This window comes from Schistocerca americana, chromosome 1 (assembly GCF_021461395.2).
Source record: "Schistocerca americana isolate TAMUIC-IGC-003095 chromosome 1, iqSchAmer2.1, whole genome shotgun sequence".
Lineage (NCBI taxonomy): Eukaryota > Metazoa > Arthropoda > Insecta > Orthoptera > Acrididae > Schistocerca > Schistocerca americana.
In genome coordinates, this window is record NC_060119.1 from 1,125,098,706 (window position 1) to 1,125,117,307 (window position 18,602).

General features: G+C 43.2%; 1 protein-coding gene across 1 annotated transcript in view; it reads right to left on the reverse strand.

Moving 5' to 3' along the window:
• Positions 1 to 768: 768 nt before the first annotated feature.
• LOC124596973 (mucin-7-like) overlaps positions 769 to 18,602 on the reverse strand; it is an 89,906-nt gene continuing 72,072 nt past the window's right edge. Inside the window, exon 3 of the mRNA XM_047135908.1 lies at positions 769 to 1,150. Coding sequence (XP_046991864.1) covers positions 769 to 1,150 — 382 coding nt within the window. The remainder of the gene's footprint in view (positions 1,151 to 18,602) is intronic.

The window sequence follows — 18,602 nt, forward strand, 5'->3', positions numbered from 1 at the left end:
CCATCTCTCTCCCCACATCCACCACTGCTGGCAGCTCACCTCCAACTGCCAACGCTACGCGCTGTTAACAGCCAACTGCCCAACACTACAATAGCAAACAACAATGCAACCCAGATAAAGACTGCGCACAGCGCAACCAGTGATTTTCATATAGAGCGCTACATGGCGTTACCAACATAAAAACCTAAACAGCCTACTTACATAGCTCCCGAAATGGCGGAGTTTTGAGAGCGGATGATCTGGACGTGTGTCCATCAGAGACAGTAAATTTGTAAGACTGGATGTCATGAACTGTTATATATATTATGACTTTTGAACACTATTGAGGTAAATACATTGTTTGTGCTCTATCAAAATCTTTCATTTGCTAACTATGCCTATCAGTAGTTAGTGACTTCAGTAGTTTGAATCTTTTATTCAACTGGCAGTATTGGCGCTCGCTATATTGCAGTAGTTTGAGTAATGAAGATTTTTGTGAGGTAAGTGATTTGTGAAAAGTATGGGTTATTGTTAGTCAGGGCCATTCTTTTGTAGGGATTATTAGAAGTCAGATTGCGTTGCGCTAAAAATATTGTGGATCAGTTTAGTGTTGATCAGAATAGGTAAAGAGCGAAATGTCTGAGTACGTTCAGTTCCGCTCAGCTGTTTGAAAATCAAATAATGTAAGAGGTTTATCAGCACAGTAATTCATTAATTTTTCTACGGGGACGTTTCAAGTTGAGTAGTCTGAAGTGAGAGCAGATTTGAAAGGGCTCGCTGCGTGATGCCTCAGGGCGCACCGAGGTCGCAGTAGCGGTCCAGCCAGTGGCTGCACTTCTGCCTGGCGCGCTCGGCCGCCGCCCACGACACGGCGGCCATCGATTCTAGCCACGGCGCGCCGTCGCCATCGCTGCTGATGGCGTCCAGCAGCCAGTCGTAGCCGGGCGGAGTCAGCTGGAACACGGTAGACCCCAGGTCCGAGTCCAGATCCAGGGGCCGCAGCAGCCTCCACAGGCTGTAGGCACTGTCGCTGCTGGCGCTGTGCGTGGGGGCGGAACCGGCTGCCGCTGCCGCCCCCGCCACCTCCGATGCACGGCTGCTGATGGAGGAAGACCGCGCCAGCCGGAGAGGGCGCACCGTCGGCGACGTAGGGGGCCGCCACCACGGCTCCCTGTCGGACAGGCGACACCACATGCTAAAATCCAGTACACGCCTTCAGGTCACTGAGTCGTTGGTTACTGTGCGCTGGGAACTGTCTGAAAGATTCTGTACTTCCATCTAGATGGAACGGGACTGAGGCTGGTCAAAGACTCGAAAGAAATAAGCACCGACAGCCGTAATTTCGTGAATTACTTTATTTGACAACCAGTTTTGGTGCCCAATTGGCATCAATTTTAGGCCCCTATGTTGTGTGGAGATTTCAAGTCTACAAAGAAGTTTGAGAAACCTATGGTGTTGTTGTGGTCTTCAGTCCTGAGACTCGTTTGATGCAGCTCTCCATGCTATTCTATCCTGTGTAAGCCTCTTCATCTCCCAGTACCTGCTTCAGCCTATATCCTTCTGAATCTGCTTAGTGTATTCATCTCTTGGTCTCCCTCTACGATTTTTACCCTCCATGCTGCCCCCCAGTACTAAATTGGTGATCCCTTGAAGCCTCAGAACATGTCCTAACAACCGATCCCTTCTTCTAGTCAAGTTGTGCCACAAAAGCCTCTTCTCCCCAATTCTATTCAATACCTCCTCATTAGTTATGTGATCTACCCATCTAATCTTCAGCATTCTTCTGTAGCGCCACATTTCGAAAGCTTCTATTTTCTTCTTGTCCAAACTATTTATCGTCCATGTTTCACTTCCATACATGGCTACACTCCACACAAATACTTTCAGAAACGACTTCCTGACACTTAAATCTATACTCGATGTTAACAAATTTCTCTTCTTCAGAAACGCTTTCCTTGCCATTGCCAGTCTACATTTTATGTCCTCTCTACTTCGACCATCATCAGTTATTTTGCTCCCCAAATAACAAAACTCCTTTACTACTTTAAGTGTCTCATTTCCTAATCTAATTCCCGCAGCATCACCCGACTTGATTCGACTACATTCCATTATCCTTGTTTTGCTGTTGTTAATGTTCATCTTATACCCTCCTTTCAAGACACTGTCCATTCCGTTCAACTGCTCTTCCAAGTCCTTTGCTGTCTCTGACAGAATTATAATGTCATCGGCGAATCTCAAAGTTTTTATTTCTTCTCCATGGATTTTAATACCTACTCCGAACTTTTCTTTCGTTTCCTTTACTGCTTGCTCAATTATATAGATTGAATAGCATCGGGGAGAGGCTACAACCCCGTCTCACTCCCTTCCCAACCACTGCTTCCCTTTCATGTCCCTCGACTCTTATAACTGCCATCTGGTTTCTGTACAAATTGTCAATAGCCTTTCGCTCCCTGAAATCTATGGCAGCCATTTGAAAACAGTGATCCCAATAATAGCGTGGACGTTTAAATGATAACATCTAGCTACTTTTACACGGGTCTGAAGATGGTGCCAATGAGGCACCGAAACTGGTAGTCAAGTAGAGTAGTTTACAACATTATAGCTGTTGGTATTTTTTTTTTTGAATCCTGTGAAAGATGGGTGAAGTGTCCAACTGCAAGATCTCTGTCGATTGGTTTCCTCTGATTATGTTTCACTATTCATTTCAAATGGATGAAAACCACTAAAAAATTTCGTAGTTACCTAATTATGATGTTTAATAGTTTTTTCATCTTCATCAAGCCTTATGAGAGTTTTAAGCGTAACCATCTTGGTACACACTGTGCGGCTCTATGAGAATCAACACTTCGGAATTAGAACATCGTAGCACCGATAACAGTGGAGCTATAGGCAAAATACGGTTTTTTAACCCATAACAAGTGGTCTACCATCACTGCAGGTGTGCTGCACAGGTAGTATCAGTATGTATTGCAGGGGCTAGATTTGTGTAGCAGGTAGAGAGAGGGAGAAGATGGATAGTGAGAGACGGAAGGATGAGATGTACAGAAAACGGAGGGAGGAGGAGTTGCGTAGATAATATAAGTTTAAAAACACATTGATCGTTGTGATTCTTCAGTTTCTCCCGGCGTATTTGTTGCTCGAACAGTCCACGGGTATACCGCCGGTTCATAGTGTCAAACGGGCACAATATTTCGGCGATCAGACATGTCGCCATCGTAATTAAATCGGCCGCCCGCCCTTAAGAGCTCAGTTCGTCAGCGCACCTGACGATGGCGACATGTCTGATCGCCGAAATGTTGTGCCCGTTGGACACTATGAACCGGCAGTATACCCGTGGACTGTTCGAGCAACACTGATGGTTGCAAAGAGTAAGATAAACTAGTGAAACAGCAATCGATTTTCTATTTCTGGGCATACTATATTAATAGTACTATCTCGAAGTTTTATTGGAATCAGCCTCTTATTGTGGGAGAAAAGATTGAGATTATTTTCATTTAATTCCACTGAAGTTACTGATAAATTTTACTTGGCACCAACGACATTTTTCCAAGTCAGCCTCATAAAAACATATTTAGGAAACTCAAAAAAGCCGGCCAGAGTGGCCGAGCGGTTCTAGGTGCTACAGTCTGGAAGCGTGCGAGCGCTACGATCGCAGGTTCGAATCCTGCCTCGGGCATGGATGTGTGTGTTGTCCTTAGGTTAGTTAGGTTTAAGTAGTTCTAAGTTCTAGGGGACTGATGACCTCAGAAGTTAAGTCCCATAGTGCTCAGAGCCATTTGAGCCAAACTCAAAAGCCCAAGTGTGCTGTACCGATCTAGGACTGTTTGCTGCTCAAACGGAAATCTGTGGAATCTTTGAATCTTTGAGCCGAATTTGTGAAGTCAAATAGGAAAATAATAACATAGAAATTTTAAGTTTGTGGATGCACTCAAACATTTCACCGCGTTACAATATGCTGCAAAAAATGTCGAAATAACTGTACTTCTGTTTTTCACGGCAATAAATCAATACAGGACTACGAGTGTGGACCTCTCAGCATTGACAGTCCAACTCTATCTGGTACAGATTAGACCAAGGCCGGCCAGAAATTCTGCACGCGTGCGGTGCTCCTGCACACGTGCAACTTCCGGGTCACGTACCGGCACATTCTAGTGCTCTTTCCACAGCTTGCAAGCCAACCATGGGAAGGTATTTCGCGTATTAAACATTTAAAATACTGTCACCGTCTACTCATTGAGACATCTACTTTTATGTTAACAGTTTAACCCAGTAAGACATGTAATCCAGTTAACAACCGAGGGTTTTTATTAAGGAAGCTTGACTGACGGCAGGTAAATACGCGTAATGTTTTTGAGCTAGAATTTAAGAAAGAGAGCACTCAGCGACTTCCAACGAATCTTATTCATGATTTCAAATAGCATTAAACTAGTGCAAGGTTTTCTATAACTAATTCTCGGTGCCCTCAGCTACACCCACATAATTTCTCTCTCACTGACCTTAGAACAGAATGACAACCGCAGACCTCTCGATGATCACCTGTTATTTCAATACCATTATTGCTATATCTTTCATCAGTTTCGTCTGAAATCTGCATAATAACCGACAGTTAGATGAATGTTATGTTTTATCGACTTCAGCTGAGCGTAGCCCTTCACACATTAAAAAAAAAAAAAAAACCTAGGTGTAAGTATACATTGAAACAATCGGTTTAATGACCAATTTTCCTCTTGCTTGTACCACATAAACAGGGAAGTGGAGCCGCCGCCGTTCATTTAGGACTCATGTCTAATAACAGATGTCGCTTTCGCTCCCTGTCGCACACGTGCGCACATGTGCAGCACTTCCGCACGTCTGCACACTGTGCAGCGTTTGGCCGGCCCTGGATTAGACTGATGGTAAGCTGGTTATTGCGTCGAGTACCATTCGTCCTGAAAAGTGAAGCCTCCGCATTTTTCATGTGAAAACTCAAGTCTTTTTAAATGAAACAAACGTTATTAACGTCCTACATCTTTATTCTTCTTGTCTACATATTTATTTCACAAAATAGTCACCCTGGCGACGAACGCATTTCTCTCAGAGAAAGATCAATTTGCTGATACCGTCATGTTAGATTGTATGACTTCGTTGACGGAGCCACATCCTCACCTCTGCTTGCACCGTGTCACCACTATCAAAGTGAAGTCCTCCAAAGTGTTCGTTAAGTTTTGGAAACAGATGAAAATCGGATGGAGCCAAGTCCGGACTGTGTGGAGGATGATCGATGACAGTGAATCAGAGGCGTCGGACTGCTGCACTTGTCGCAGCGCTCGTGTGTGGTCTGGTATTATCATACTGGAGGACTGGGTGCTTCAAGTGTGGTGGAAACCCTCGATTTCGAAACTCGATTACAGCAGACTGTTTCTCACGCACCGAGGAAGTTACGTTAGACACGACACGTTACTAGCTACAGTTCGGGGCTATCTAGCGGCAGAGGCCCGCAAATACTTATACGCGAAGGGAAAAGCTGTAGAATGTTAATGCTGTTTGTTTTATTTAAAAAGCTTTAGAGTTTTCACATAAAATATTCGGAAGCAGTGCTTTTCAGCACGCCCTTATAGAAACCAGACATTCCTTAGATGGAAATGGTTGTGTGAAACTCATCACTGGTGTGCAGAGCGGAGAAAGGTAGTGTTTTCAGAGGATTCCACTTCCATCTTGCCACACTATAACAGCTCAACATAAGCCGTCAATGAGAATATTTGAAGATTCGAAATGGAAAACGCTCTAAGCGCCATCTTTCTCGAAAACGTGTTTTCAGCGCTATTGTGTTCTCCGTACTCTGTTGCGTAGCGCTTGACTTGTTCCACGTGTCAAATGATGGAGAAAATCGTTTCAAACGTGCATTACTAGAAGGCGCATAGTCTTTGTGCCAAGCAGCGCTTCCCTCACAGGGGAGTTAGCGAAAGTTATTGTTTACATGTTAGAGTTTCAATGAACATTGCAAATATGCGGACAATATTTGCCATCGACAGTTACATAACGCTTGACAAACATGCACATGTTCAGTCACCGAGTTCAAAAAATGGGCTGTTGGTAGCTCTCGATGAAAGATTACGACGATGAAAATGTGAAAATGACAGAGTATAAACAACTACAAACAGAGTTGCTTATCACTGTAGGATCGCTTCATAAGTGATTGCATGAAGCAGTTTTCCGAGTCACACTACGATCGAACATAAGAAAAAACATTCTGGCGGTGTTTTAAACCTCTCTGGTCTGAATTCATCATATCTAGCCACAGTCCATGAGTACTGGTCAAAGTCTGCAAAGACTGGAGAGCAGAACTCATTGTGTGGAACACATCAGCAACGAAATTGAATCCTTCGACGATGAAGTGAACTGATAGTCGTTAAGGATACTGTGATGCCGGCCGGTGTGGCCGATGGGTGCTAGGCGCTTCAGTCTGGAACCGCGCGACCGCCACGGTCGCAGGTTCGAATCCTGCCTCGGGCATGGCTGTGTGTGATGTCCTTAGGTTAAGTAGGTTTAAGTAGTTCTAAGTTCTAGGGGACTGATGACCTCAGATATTACGTCCCATAGTCCTCAGAGCAATTTGATACTGCGATCTCCAATCCGCTTCAGTACCGCCTTGAAATGTCGGAAGAACAGCACATAAAGTGAATGTAAGGTGTGTACCCAGGAGATGGCCTTGACTGTATATGAGAATGCCATCGCTATGTGTCCGGTCACAATATGTCCCTAGCTAATCAGCCAGAAGAAGAGACTCCTTCGCTGCATATGGAAGTAGACATCTTGAAAGAATCGCGTTACGATTCGTTTCATGAGTAGGATGGACCTGCACTTCTCGAACTCAAATTGATCTCTAGGTTCCTGGTAAATTATCACCACCTTTGGAAACTCGTATCCACTTGCCGACATAACGGGTTCGATGGTATCAGAATGAGTCGTTGCGTAGTCACTCTGCACTGAACTTCTTACCCTCCTCTCCCTTGAAATGCAGAGTTTACGACGAGTGAAGTTCTTTCCACACACTTTGATCGATATTATAAATCTACATAGATTTTTGCGAAACTTTTGACATCTTTCATTCACGTCACCATCTGTAGTCGAGGCTTCGCATTTAGTGGTTACACATTTCGTTATTGCCCGTGAGCCAAGATGCTGTCACCGTTTAAACCTTGCAACCTTTCCTTGGAAATATCCAGTGAAACGGATCAGTCTTATTTGTCGGTCATTTTCCAAACTCCAAGCACGATTATCTCTGTGCGAAGATTAGCGCCTAGAACAGTTTTCGCCGACCCGAATTTTTCAGCGGCATGCTCGTCAAACACGTGGAATTTTGAGCGCTGACTTTCCTCTCCTTTCTCTTCCAAATGGATGATATATGTCTTGCACCATGCAATAACGTTTCTGAACTGTTTTTAACTTTAATCAATTTGTTTTCCCAGTATCCTGGAGTGCATTTATCTCCTTTGCCTCTTCAAAAGATACTTCCTCTTCGATGGGTTTCGCAGATAAGCTGACGACTGGCTTCCAGCACTTCGTAACCACTCTTCATCACTCATACATCCATTATGTATATTGCCGTACAGGAGGGACAGTTTACTTGAAAGTCTCTTGCCCGGTATCGACGAATAAATACGATACGTCAGTGCCTCACTTATTCCGAATTACGATGAAATGTTCCTTCTGACATGCCTGCAGACATCAAAATACCGTACTCATCTATCTCAAATAACTGTAAAAATACTCTCACTCCGAAACAGAGGAATGAAAAAAGTCAGTGTATTCAAAAGACGAAAGACGATCTTTATCTGAAAGACCAGGTTTGTTTATCAGTTGCAAGACAGAAAGAGCTGCTGATATCATTTTTTCCTCAACAGCACAGGGAGCTTGCAACATCTGATACGGGGAATTGAGTTGTATAACAAACAGAAGTCATATAATTGCGTAGGCTTCCGTTGCCAGAGTCAGTCGACATAAAAGTTTTCTGGGTATGGAACCGCGTCATAAAGTAAAAAATAAATAAATAAATAAATAAATAAAAATTACTGCTGCTGGAAAAAAAAAACAACATTTCGGCCACGGTTGCAGCGGCCTTCTTCTGGGTCTAATTTTATGACGTAATGGCATGCGAAGTGAGCAGTAACAACAAAATATAAAGGACACTGCGTAACTAGAGCGCACCATTAGACCCAAAACAATGCCGTTGCAACTGTGGCCGAAACCTTGGTTTGTCTCCAGCAGCAGCAGTTTTCTTTTTTTTTTTTTTTTTTTTTTACATTATGACGCGGTTCCATGCCCAGAAAACTTTTATGTAAACAGATGCTGAGAGATTTTTTCATTAATTTGATTTTGTTATTCTCTCACAAAAAATTTAAAAAAAATGAAATATGTTTTTGCTGACTACAGTTCTGCTATCTAAAACATTACTGTTCCGTTTATCACAAATAAAACATAGGGCCTCTGTAGAAATGACACTTGGAACAAAAATTTCTTATTGACATTTAGAACCAGCTACATTCCTGGTATGACTCTTAGAATGTTCTTAACAAATTATTTATTTTCTAATTTATTATTTTTACAGAGCTGGCATGGGCAGCATAATTCTACGGGATCAAAATACAATTTCAGTTTTTTGGATATAAATAATTTATGTACAGAAAGATACATTGATTTCTTCAGTATCCGGACAAGTGTAACATATGGCACGTACAAGGAAAGCCTTGAGTGTGACATTGCAAAAGGCCAAAGATACTTACGGCATTCGACGCCCAACGTTTCGTCCACCATGCAACCACAATACTGGCTGCAAATGGCAACAGGGGCTGCATTGGCGGTATCCGATGGTGATCACAGCATGAGGCTACAGAGCGATGCTTAGTCGATGTGCAACTCAAAACAGTGCTACAGTACTAGTGGTGTTGATACAAAGCAGAGCAGTGGCAACGGTAGCCGGCCGCTGTGACCGAGCGGTTCTAGGCGCTTCAGTCCGGAACCGCGCCACTGCTACGGCCGCAGGATCGAATCCTGCCTCGGGCATGGATGTGTGTGATGTCCTCAGGTTAGTTAGGTTTAAGTAGTTCTAAGACTAGGGGACTGATGACGTCAGATGTTAAGTCTCATAGCGCTTAGAGCCATTTGAACCATTTTTAAGTGGCAACGGTAAACAAAGCAAACATTGCGTTATGACTACAACAACAGTTGCCGATATTGACATTTCGTCAGAAGGGAACCCAAGGAATTTCACAAAGTAAGAGAGAAGTGGTAGGGTTTTTGTAAATTGAGGCAGTGGAGTGTGTAGACACACATACACTCCACTGTGGAGGCAATGTCCAATAGGAGTACAATGATGAGGATGCAAGTAAAAGTGATACTGTAACAGATGTCGAAGTGTTTTATCATCCTCGTCGGACAGGGAACCACAAATCGCGTTTCCAGTGAAATAGACACTACTGGCGATTACAATTGCTACACCACGAAGATGACGTCCTACAGACGCGAAATTTAACCGACAGGAAGAAGATGTTGTGTTATGCAAATGATTAGCTTTTTCAGAGCATTCACACAACGTTGGCGCCGGTGACATGACGGAAGTTTCCAACCGATTTCTCATACACAAACAGCAGTTTACCGGCGTTGCATGGCGAAACGTTGTTGTGATGCCTCAGGTAAGGAAGAGAAATGCGTACCATCACATTTCCGACTTTGATAAAGGTCGGATTGTAGCCTATCGTGATTGCGGATTATCGTATCGCGACATTGCTGCTCGCGTTGGTCGAGATCCAATGACTGTTAACAGAATATGGAATCGGTGGGTTCAGGAGGGTAATACGGAACGCTGTGCTGGATTCCAACAGCCTCGTATCACTAGCAGTCGAGATGACAGGCATCTTATCCGCATGGCTCTAAAGGGTCGTGCAGCCCCGTCTCCATCCCTGAGTTAACAGATGGGGACGTTTGCAAGACAACAACCGTCTGCACGAAGAGTTCGACGACGTTTCCAGCAGCATGGACTATCAGTTCGGAGACCACGGCTGCGGTTACCCTGACGCTGCATCACAGACAGGAGCACCTGCGATGGTGTACTCAACGACGAACCTGGGTGCACGAATGACAAAACGTCATTTTTTCCGATAAATCTAGGTTCTGTTTACAGCGTCATGATGGTCGCATCCGTGTTTGGCGACATCGCACTGAACGCACATTGGAAGCGTGTATTCGTCATCGCCATACTGGCGTATCACCCGGCGTGATGGTATGGGGTGCCATCGCTTACACGTCTCGGTCACCTCGTGTTTGCATTGACGGCACTTTAAACAGTGGACGTTACATTTCAGATGTGTTACGACCCGTGGCTCTACCCTTCATTCGATCCCTGCAAAACCCTACATTTCAGCAGGATAATGCACGACTGCATGTTGAAGGTCCGGTAAGGGCCTTTCTGGATACAGAAAATGTTCGACTGCTGCCCTGGCCAGCACATTCTCCAGATCTCTCACTAATTGAAAACGCCTGGTCAATGGTGGCCGAGCAACTGGCTCGTCACAATACGCCAGTCACTACTCTTGATGAAGTGTGGTATCGTGTTCAAGCTGCATGGGCAGTTGTACCTGTACACGCCATCCAAGCTCTGTTTGACTCAATGCCAAGGCGTAACAAGGCCGTTATTACGGCCTGAGGTGGTTGTACTGCGTACTGCTTTCCCAGGATCGATGCACCCAAATTGTGTGAAAATGTAATCACATGTCAGTTCTAGTATGATATATTTGTCCAATGAATACCCGTTTATCATCTGCATTTCTTCTTGGTGTAGCAATTTTAATGGCCAGTATTGTAGTAAAGGACAGTCATTGTTTAAGAGGCAGGTACGTTGAGAGTCATCTGTAGAATAGTAAAAAAAAAACGATTATGAAGAGATTTCGAATAAATCCGGAGCAATACGACCGTACGCTGTGCCAGACTTCACGCGTGCCATTTGTGAGGGCAGTGTGTGGGCCGAAGTCCAACCCCTCACTCTACATCTACATGGATACTCTGTAAATCACATTTAAGTGCCTGGCAGAGGGTTCATCGATGAACCACCTTCACAATTATCTGTTATTCCAATCTCGTATAGCGCGCGGAAAGAACGTACACACCTACATCTTTCCGTACGAGCTCTGATTTCCCTTATTTTATCGTGGTGATCGTTTCCCCCTATGTAGGTCGGTGTCAACAAAATATTTTTGCATTCGGAGGAGAAAGTTAGTGATTGGAATTTCGTGAGAAGATTCCGTCGCAATGAAAAACGCCTTTGTTTTAATGATGTCCATTCCAAATCCTACATCATTTCTGTGACACTCTCTCCCATATTTCGCGATAATACAAAACACGCTGCCTTTCTTTGAACTTTTTCGATGTACTCCGTCAGTCATATCTGGTAAGGATCCCACAACGCACAGCGGTATTCTAAAAGAGGACGGACAAGCGTAATGTGGGCCGTCTCCTTAGTAGGACTGTTACATTTTCTAAGTGTCCTGCCAATAAAACGCGATCTTTGGTTAGCCTTCCCCACCACAGTTTCTATGTGTTCCTTCCAATTTAAGTTATTCGTAATTGTAATTCCTAGGTATTTAGTTGAATTTACGGCTTTTAGATTAGACTGATTTATAGTGTAACCGAAGTTTAACGGATTCCTTTCAGCACTCATGTGGATGACATCACACTTTTTGTTATTTACGGGCAACTGCCAATTTTCGCACCATTCAGAAATCCTTTCTAAATCGTTTTGCAATTTGTTTTGATCTTCTGATGACTTTATTAGTCGATAAACGACAGTGTCATTTGCAAACAACCGAAGACGGCTGCTCAGATTGTCTCCTATATAGATTATATAGATAAGGAAAAGCAAAGGGCCTATAACACTACCTTGGGGAACGCCAGAAATCACTTCTGTCTTACTTTCCGTCAGTTACTTCGAACTGTGACCTCTCTGGCAGGAAATCACAAATCCAGTCACATAACTGAGACGATATTCCGTAAGCATGCAATTTCACTACGAGCCGCTTGTGCGATACAGTGGCAAAAGCCTTCCGCAAATCCAGAAGTACGGACTCGATCTGAAATCCCTTGTCATTAGCACACAGCACTCAACATTTCACTCGGCTGTACTCGGTACTTCACGGAAGTACCTGGAATAGCGCGAAATTTCATTTAGCATTGCAGTGCAACAAGTTCCGGTCGGCAAAACCCTGAGTTCGGCGGAATGGCGGTGTCAGCGCTGGTGACTCTTCGCTATTTGTTTGTGGTATGAAGGACGTTCGCTGGTCCAGTGGCTGTCTGAACAAAGAGGCAGTCTAGTGACCTATCGTCACAATCGCTTAAAATGAATCGGAATGACAGAAGAGAGGGATGAGATTTCTCAATTCGCATAAGAGACAGGTACTGCATGTTTTCTGACACGACATTGCAATACCACGCAGAAAGAATTTAAAGATTTAGTTGAAAATGAAAGAGCAAAAAATTACAGCGATAGGCAGACGAGATTACTTGATCTACACATCTAGAAGTGCTTTTTGCTAAACTTTCAGGCGTGTAGCACGTGAAGAAATTGGTGATACGAACATTTCTGAAGTCGCACACGTTAATCATTTGTCATTTGTAACAGTTTTCAGTGGAACTGAACGAAGAGTTTGGAGACGTTATAGATTACTGCAGAGTACGTTGGTTAAGTCAAGCAGCATGCCCGGAACGATTTTTCGATTTAAAAATCGCTGTTGATGAATTTATGAAGGAATAAGGGGTGCAGGTACGAAAATTAGAACATCCGGGATGGAATGCAGACTTCGCATTTTAAGTGCACTCGACTGCACGCTCCACTAAGCTACCTTCTTCGTGATTGGATGACGTGCATTTAAAAAGAAACTCGCTTTGTACAAGGGACGCATTCTGGCAAAGACGATGCAGTTCCCTCACTACCATTGAAGAAAACGCGAGGTTTGAAGAATTCATTGTGGCCTAGAAAGAATTACAAGAATAGTTTCATAAAGGTTTTGAAGACAGTGTCAATCTTGCACGGTTTCAATATGTTTTCGAGACTGTTTGCTGCTTCAGTTGAAAGTGCCCCTGTGAAAGTTCAATTGTAACTGACTGATCTGGAAGGAAATTCAAGTTTTAATGAAAAATACTTTTGCATTAAAATCGTGCAGGACACTTACATAGTTTTTCTCAGGTAGGGTCTCCATAATGAGGTTGCAAAATTGCTACAGTATTTGAATCGAGATACTCGTGTGAAAGATCTTTTTTCGATTATGAAACCAAACAAATCACGTTAAGTGGCAACTAGAGTGCGAAATTCTGTGAAATTTTCTGCTTCTGTCTGTATGGCGACAGTTTGTACCAAAGACAAAATTATGTCTTCAGCGGGCCAAAAATAGTTAAATAATACTGCAAATTTGAAACTTCCTGGCAGATTAAAACTGTGTACCGGACCGAGACTCGAACTCGGGATCTTAGCCTTTCGCGGGCAAGTGCTCTACCAACTGAGCTATCCAAGCACGACTCACGGCCCGTCCTCACAGCTTTACTTCCGCCAGTACCTCGCCTCCTACCTTCCAAACTTTACAGAAGCTCTCCTGCAAACCAGTTTTAATCTGCCAGGAAGTTTCATATCAGCGCACACTCCGCTGCAGAGTGAAAATCTCATTCTGGAAACATCCCCTAGCCTGTGGCTAAGCCTTGTCTCCGCAATATCCTTTCTTTCAGGAGTGCTAGTCCTGACTGGTTCGCAGGAGAGCTTCTGTAGAGTATGGAAGGTAGGAGACGAGGTACTGGTGGAATTAAAGCTGTGAGGACGGGGCGTGAGTCGTAGGTGGGTAGCTCATTTAGCAGAGCAGTTGCCCGCGAAAGGCAAAGGTCCCGAGTTCGAGTCTCGGTCCGGCACACAGTTTTAATCTGCCAGGAAGTTTCATATCAGGGCACACTCCGCTGCGGAGTGAAAATCTCATTTCTGAATACTGGTAATTTGTTTTGTTTGTGATGTATGTTGTTGAGAAATGTGAAATATAAAACAAAGTCGTATGCAGTGCGACTGCATTGCCATTTAAGTGCGACGCATTCCCCCTCCTCGGGCTCAGAAACCGGGGCGTGGCAGTGGGCGAAGCATGTCGGCCACGCTGAGCACTTTTGCACTAGCATCCGGGCACGGGCCACGAGCCAAAATCTTGGCCGCCTCTCGTGTAGCGTATAATTAAACCTACGGATATTCAAGGATGGACAAGGTGCACTTGTTACAAAAACTGCTGTTTGCGCGTTTCAAGGAAGCAAGGTATAATTTACAGGATGTGCATGGTAGTCACCTACCACATTATGCAAATCAAATTGCGTGCGACATAGACTACAACGATTTCAAGAGAAGCAATGGATGCTTGCATATCTTCACAGTGCTACAGAGTTGGAAGACGTAAGATAACAAAATTTCAAAAAAAGCGTTAACTTTACGATGCACAGCAAGCTGAGGAATCGGCCTGATAACTCGTAGATGAGAGAAACAAACTCATCCAACTGTTCAGTAAGGTATTTGTTTTCAACTCCGACCAATCCGGATTTGAAGAGGAAATGCATATGAAAGGAACTCTGGAAATTAGAGGTACAAAGAGAATTGTATCAAGATCAACTAACATGAATGCCTTAACGCAATCGCATACAATTATGCCGACTGTTAATCTGGATGATACGTTGGCGGGAAAGTAATTTATTGTGCTGCGAGAAGTTGGAGGTACGGCTCTTTCTCATTAGCGTAATCGTGGAAGGTCTATAGGAAATATTTACGTGAGAAAATGGACGTAAGAGAACTACAGCTACGGCATGAGCACTGCTTTTGGCCAATAGCTTGTCAAAATAACTTACTTTTTCTTGATTTCTGGTATGCATATAAAAACTTGTTTAGAGCAAATTATCCCTCCTGAAAAGTGTGTGACATTACAGTTCATACCACCTGGAAGCACTGGACAAATTCAACCTCTGGATGTTTGATTTTTCCAACCCTCTAAAACATATTATCACACTATCAGCAGCTACACCTTAAAGGATAGCAGTTTAAGTTAAATTCCATGACAGACTGTTTAACATTCGGTTTCATGCATTTCATCAGTTCACATCACCTAGTTACATCAGTATGATTCAATATCCACACTTGAAGAGTGGATACCTAGCTGAACGCTATGCATGATTTATAGCTCCCAAGGAGTTCACATTCGATCTTGATGGTGCGAACCTTTGTGATCACTGTGGCTTGCCATTTCCCATTCCGTGTTCTTGGTGCAAGTTAATGGTTTTTTTAACATATCTTGAATGTCAACGATGTCTATTTTGTGAATACATCCTACAGAAGGTTGATCTCTGCACCTCCCGAACCCTCATTTTCTGTCGCCCTTCTAATGCACATGGTGAATCATCAGCACCTAATATTTTTTCTGTCATAATTGTGAAAACAACACTTCCAAACGAGCCTTACTAAAGATTGAACTTGCGACCTCACACTTAAAAAGTTCCTTGATAGAACGTGCTACACTTGCACTCTTCATTCGATTCCTAGTTCATATACAGATAGTTTAGGATACTTACACAGTGAGGTACATATGAGCAGAGTAGTATCATCTGACATCTAGAGTTGTTGTTGTTGTTGTGGTCTTCAGTCCTGAGACTGGTTTGATGCAGCTCTCCATGCTGCTCAATCCTCTGCAAGCTTCTTCATCCCCCGGTACTTACTGCAACCTAAATCCCTCTGAATCTGCTTAGTGCATTCATCCCTTGGCCTCCCTCTACGATTTTTACCCTCCACGCTGCCCTCCAATGCTAAATTTGTGATCCCTTGATGCCTCAGAACGTGTTCTACCAACCGGTCCCTTCTTCTTGTCAAGTTGTGCCACAAACTCCTCCCAATTCTATCCAATACCTTCTCATTAGTTATGTGATCTACCCATCTAATCTTCAGCATTCTTCTGTAGCACCACACTTCGGAAGCTTCTATTCTCTTCTTGTCCAAGCTATTTATCGTCTATGTTTCACTTCCATACATGGCTACACTCCATACAAATACTTTCAGAAACGACTTCCTGACACTTAAATCTATACTCGATGTTAACAAATTTCTCTTCTTCAGGAACGCTTTCCTTGCCATTGCCAGTCTACATTTTATACCCTCTCTACTTCGACCATCATCAGTTATTTTGCTCCCCAAACAACAAAACCCCTTTACTACTTTCAGTGTGTCATTTCCTATTCTAATTCTCTCAGCATCACCCGACTTAATTCGACTACATTCCCTTATCCTCGTTTTGCTTTTGTTGATGTTCAGCTTATATCCTCGTTTCAAGACACTATCCATTCCGTTCAACTACTCTTCCAAGTCCTTTGCTGTCTCTGACAGAATTACAATGTCATCGGTGAACCTCAAAGCTTTCATTTCTTCCTCGTGGGCTTTAATACCTACTCCGAATTTTTCTTTTGTTTCCTTTACTGCTTGCTCAATATACAGATTGAATAACATCGGGGAGAGGCTACAACCCTGTCTCACTCCCTTCCCAACCACTGCTTCCCTTTCATGCCCCTAGACTCTTATAACTGCCATCTGGTTTCGTACAAATTGTAAATAGCCTTTCGCTCCCTGTATTTTACCCCTCCCACCTTTAGAATTTGAAAGAGAGTATTCCAGTCAACATTGTCAAAAGCTTTCTCCAAGTCTACAAATGCTAGAAACGTAGGTTTGCCTTTCCTTAATCTTTCTTCTAAGATAAGTCGTAGGGTCAGTATTGCCTCGCGTGTTCCAACATTTCTACGGAATCCAAACTGATCTTCCCCGAGGTCGGCTTCTACCAGTTTTTCCATTCGTCTGTAAAGAATTCGCGTTAGTATTTTGCAGCTGTGACTTATTAAACTGATAGTTCGGTAATTTTCACGTCTTTCAACACCTGCTTTCTTTGGGATTGGAATTATTATATTCTTTTTGAAGTCTGAGGGTATTTCGGCTGTCCCATACATCTTGCTCACCAGATCGTATAGTTTTGTGAGGACTGGCTCTCCCATGGCTGTCAGTAGTTCTAATGGAATGTTGTCTACTCCTGGGACCTTGTTTCGACTCGGGTCTTTCAGTGCTCTGTCAAACTCTGCACGCAGTATCGTATCTCCCATTTCATCTTCATCTACATCCTCTTCCATTTCCATAATATTGTCCTCAAGTACATCGCCCTTGTATAGACCCTCTATATACTCCTTCCATCTTTCTGCTTTTCCTTTCTTCCTTAGAACTGGGTTTCCATCTGAGCTCTTGATATTCATACAAGTGGCTCTCTTTTCTCCAAAGGTCTATTTAATTTTCCTGTAGACAGTATCTATCTTATCCCTAGTGAGATAAGCTTCTTCATCCATACATTTGTCCTCTAGCCATACCTGCTTAGCCATTTTGCACTTCTTGTCGATCTCATTTTTGAAATGTTTGTATTCCTTTTTGCCTGCATCATTTACTGCATTTTTATATTTTCTCCTTTCATCAATTAAATTCAATATTTCTTCTGTTACCCAAGGATTTCTGTTAGCCCTCGTCTTTTTGCCTACTTGATCCTCTGCTGCCTTCACTACTTCGTCCCTCAGAGCTACCCATTCTTCTTCTACTGTCTTTCTTTCCCCCATTCCTGTCAATTGTTCCCTTATGCTCTCCATGAAACTCTGTACAACCTCTGGATTAGTCAGTTTATCCAGGTCCCATCTCCTTAAATTCCCACCTTTTTGCAGTTTCTTCAGTTTTAATCTACAGTTCATAACCAGTAGATTGTGGTCAGAGTCAACATCTGCCCCTGGAAACGTCATACAATTTAAAACCTGGTTCCTAAATCTCTGTCTTACCATTATATAATCTATATGATACCTTCTAGTATCTCCAGGATTCCTCCATGTATACAACCTTCTCTTATGATTCTTGAACCAAGTGTTAGCTATGATTAAGTTATGCTCTGTGCAAAATTCTACCAGACGGCATCTAGAGTTAAGGCTGCGAAACTTGGGGAGAATATGTATACAAGTGTATTTCGCATTAATCCAACAACTATATTATAAACAAACTAATTCAACTGTGTAAGAGAATGATCCGTAATTCCAGTTCGAAATTATGCCTCAGAATCCACCCTATTATGTTTAGTTAAGAGTTGCCCAGTGATGCCTGAGAGTCAGTATTCTGCAATATGAGGAGTCATATCTGATTGCCAAGATTCTGCGGGCACATTATATAGAGACAGTGTTGACGATCTTAGCACCTTGGCTGCCCAATTATCTAAGCCAATCGTATTGTTTTAATTGCTCTGGATTTATGGAAAACAAATGAACATTCTTTTCGTTCGAGATTGAGGAGGGGTCACAATGAGTCTGATGCGCCAGCCTGTTGTTCAGTGATGGAGCTATCCATGTGACAGACAGTCCCATGTTACCTGCTACCGTGTCCAATATTAGGCGTCATGGTTTAGGGTGCCACGTGAAACCAAATGCAATCTCTGCTCAACCGCCTTGAAAGCAGTCTTGGCAGCAAACACTACTTCATGGAGGTTCTAGAACTTCGTACTGCCCTTCTTACAGATCACACCATATGTGAT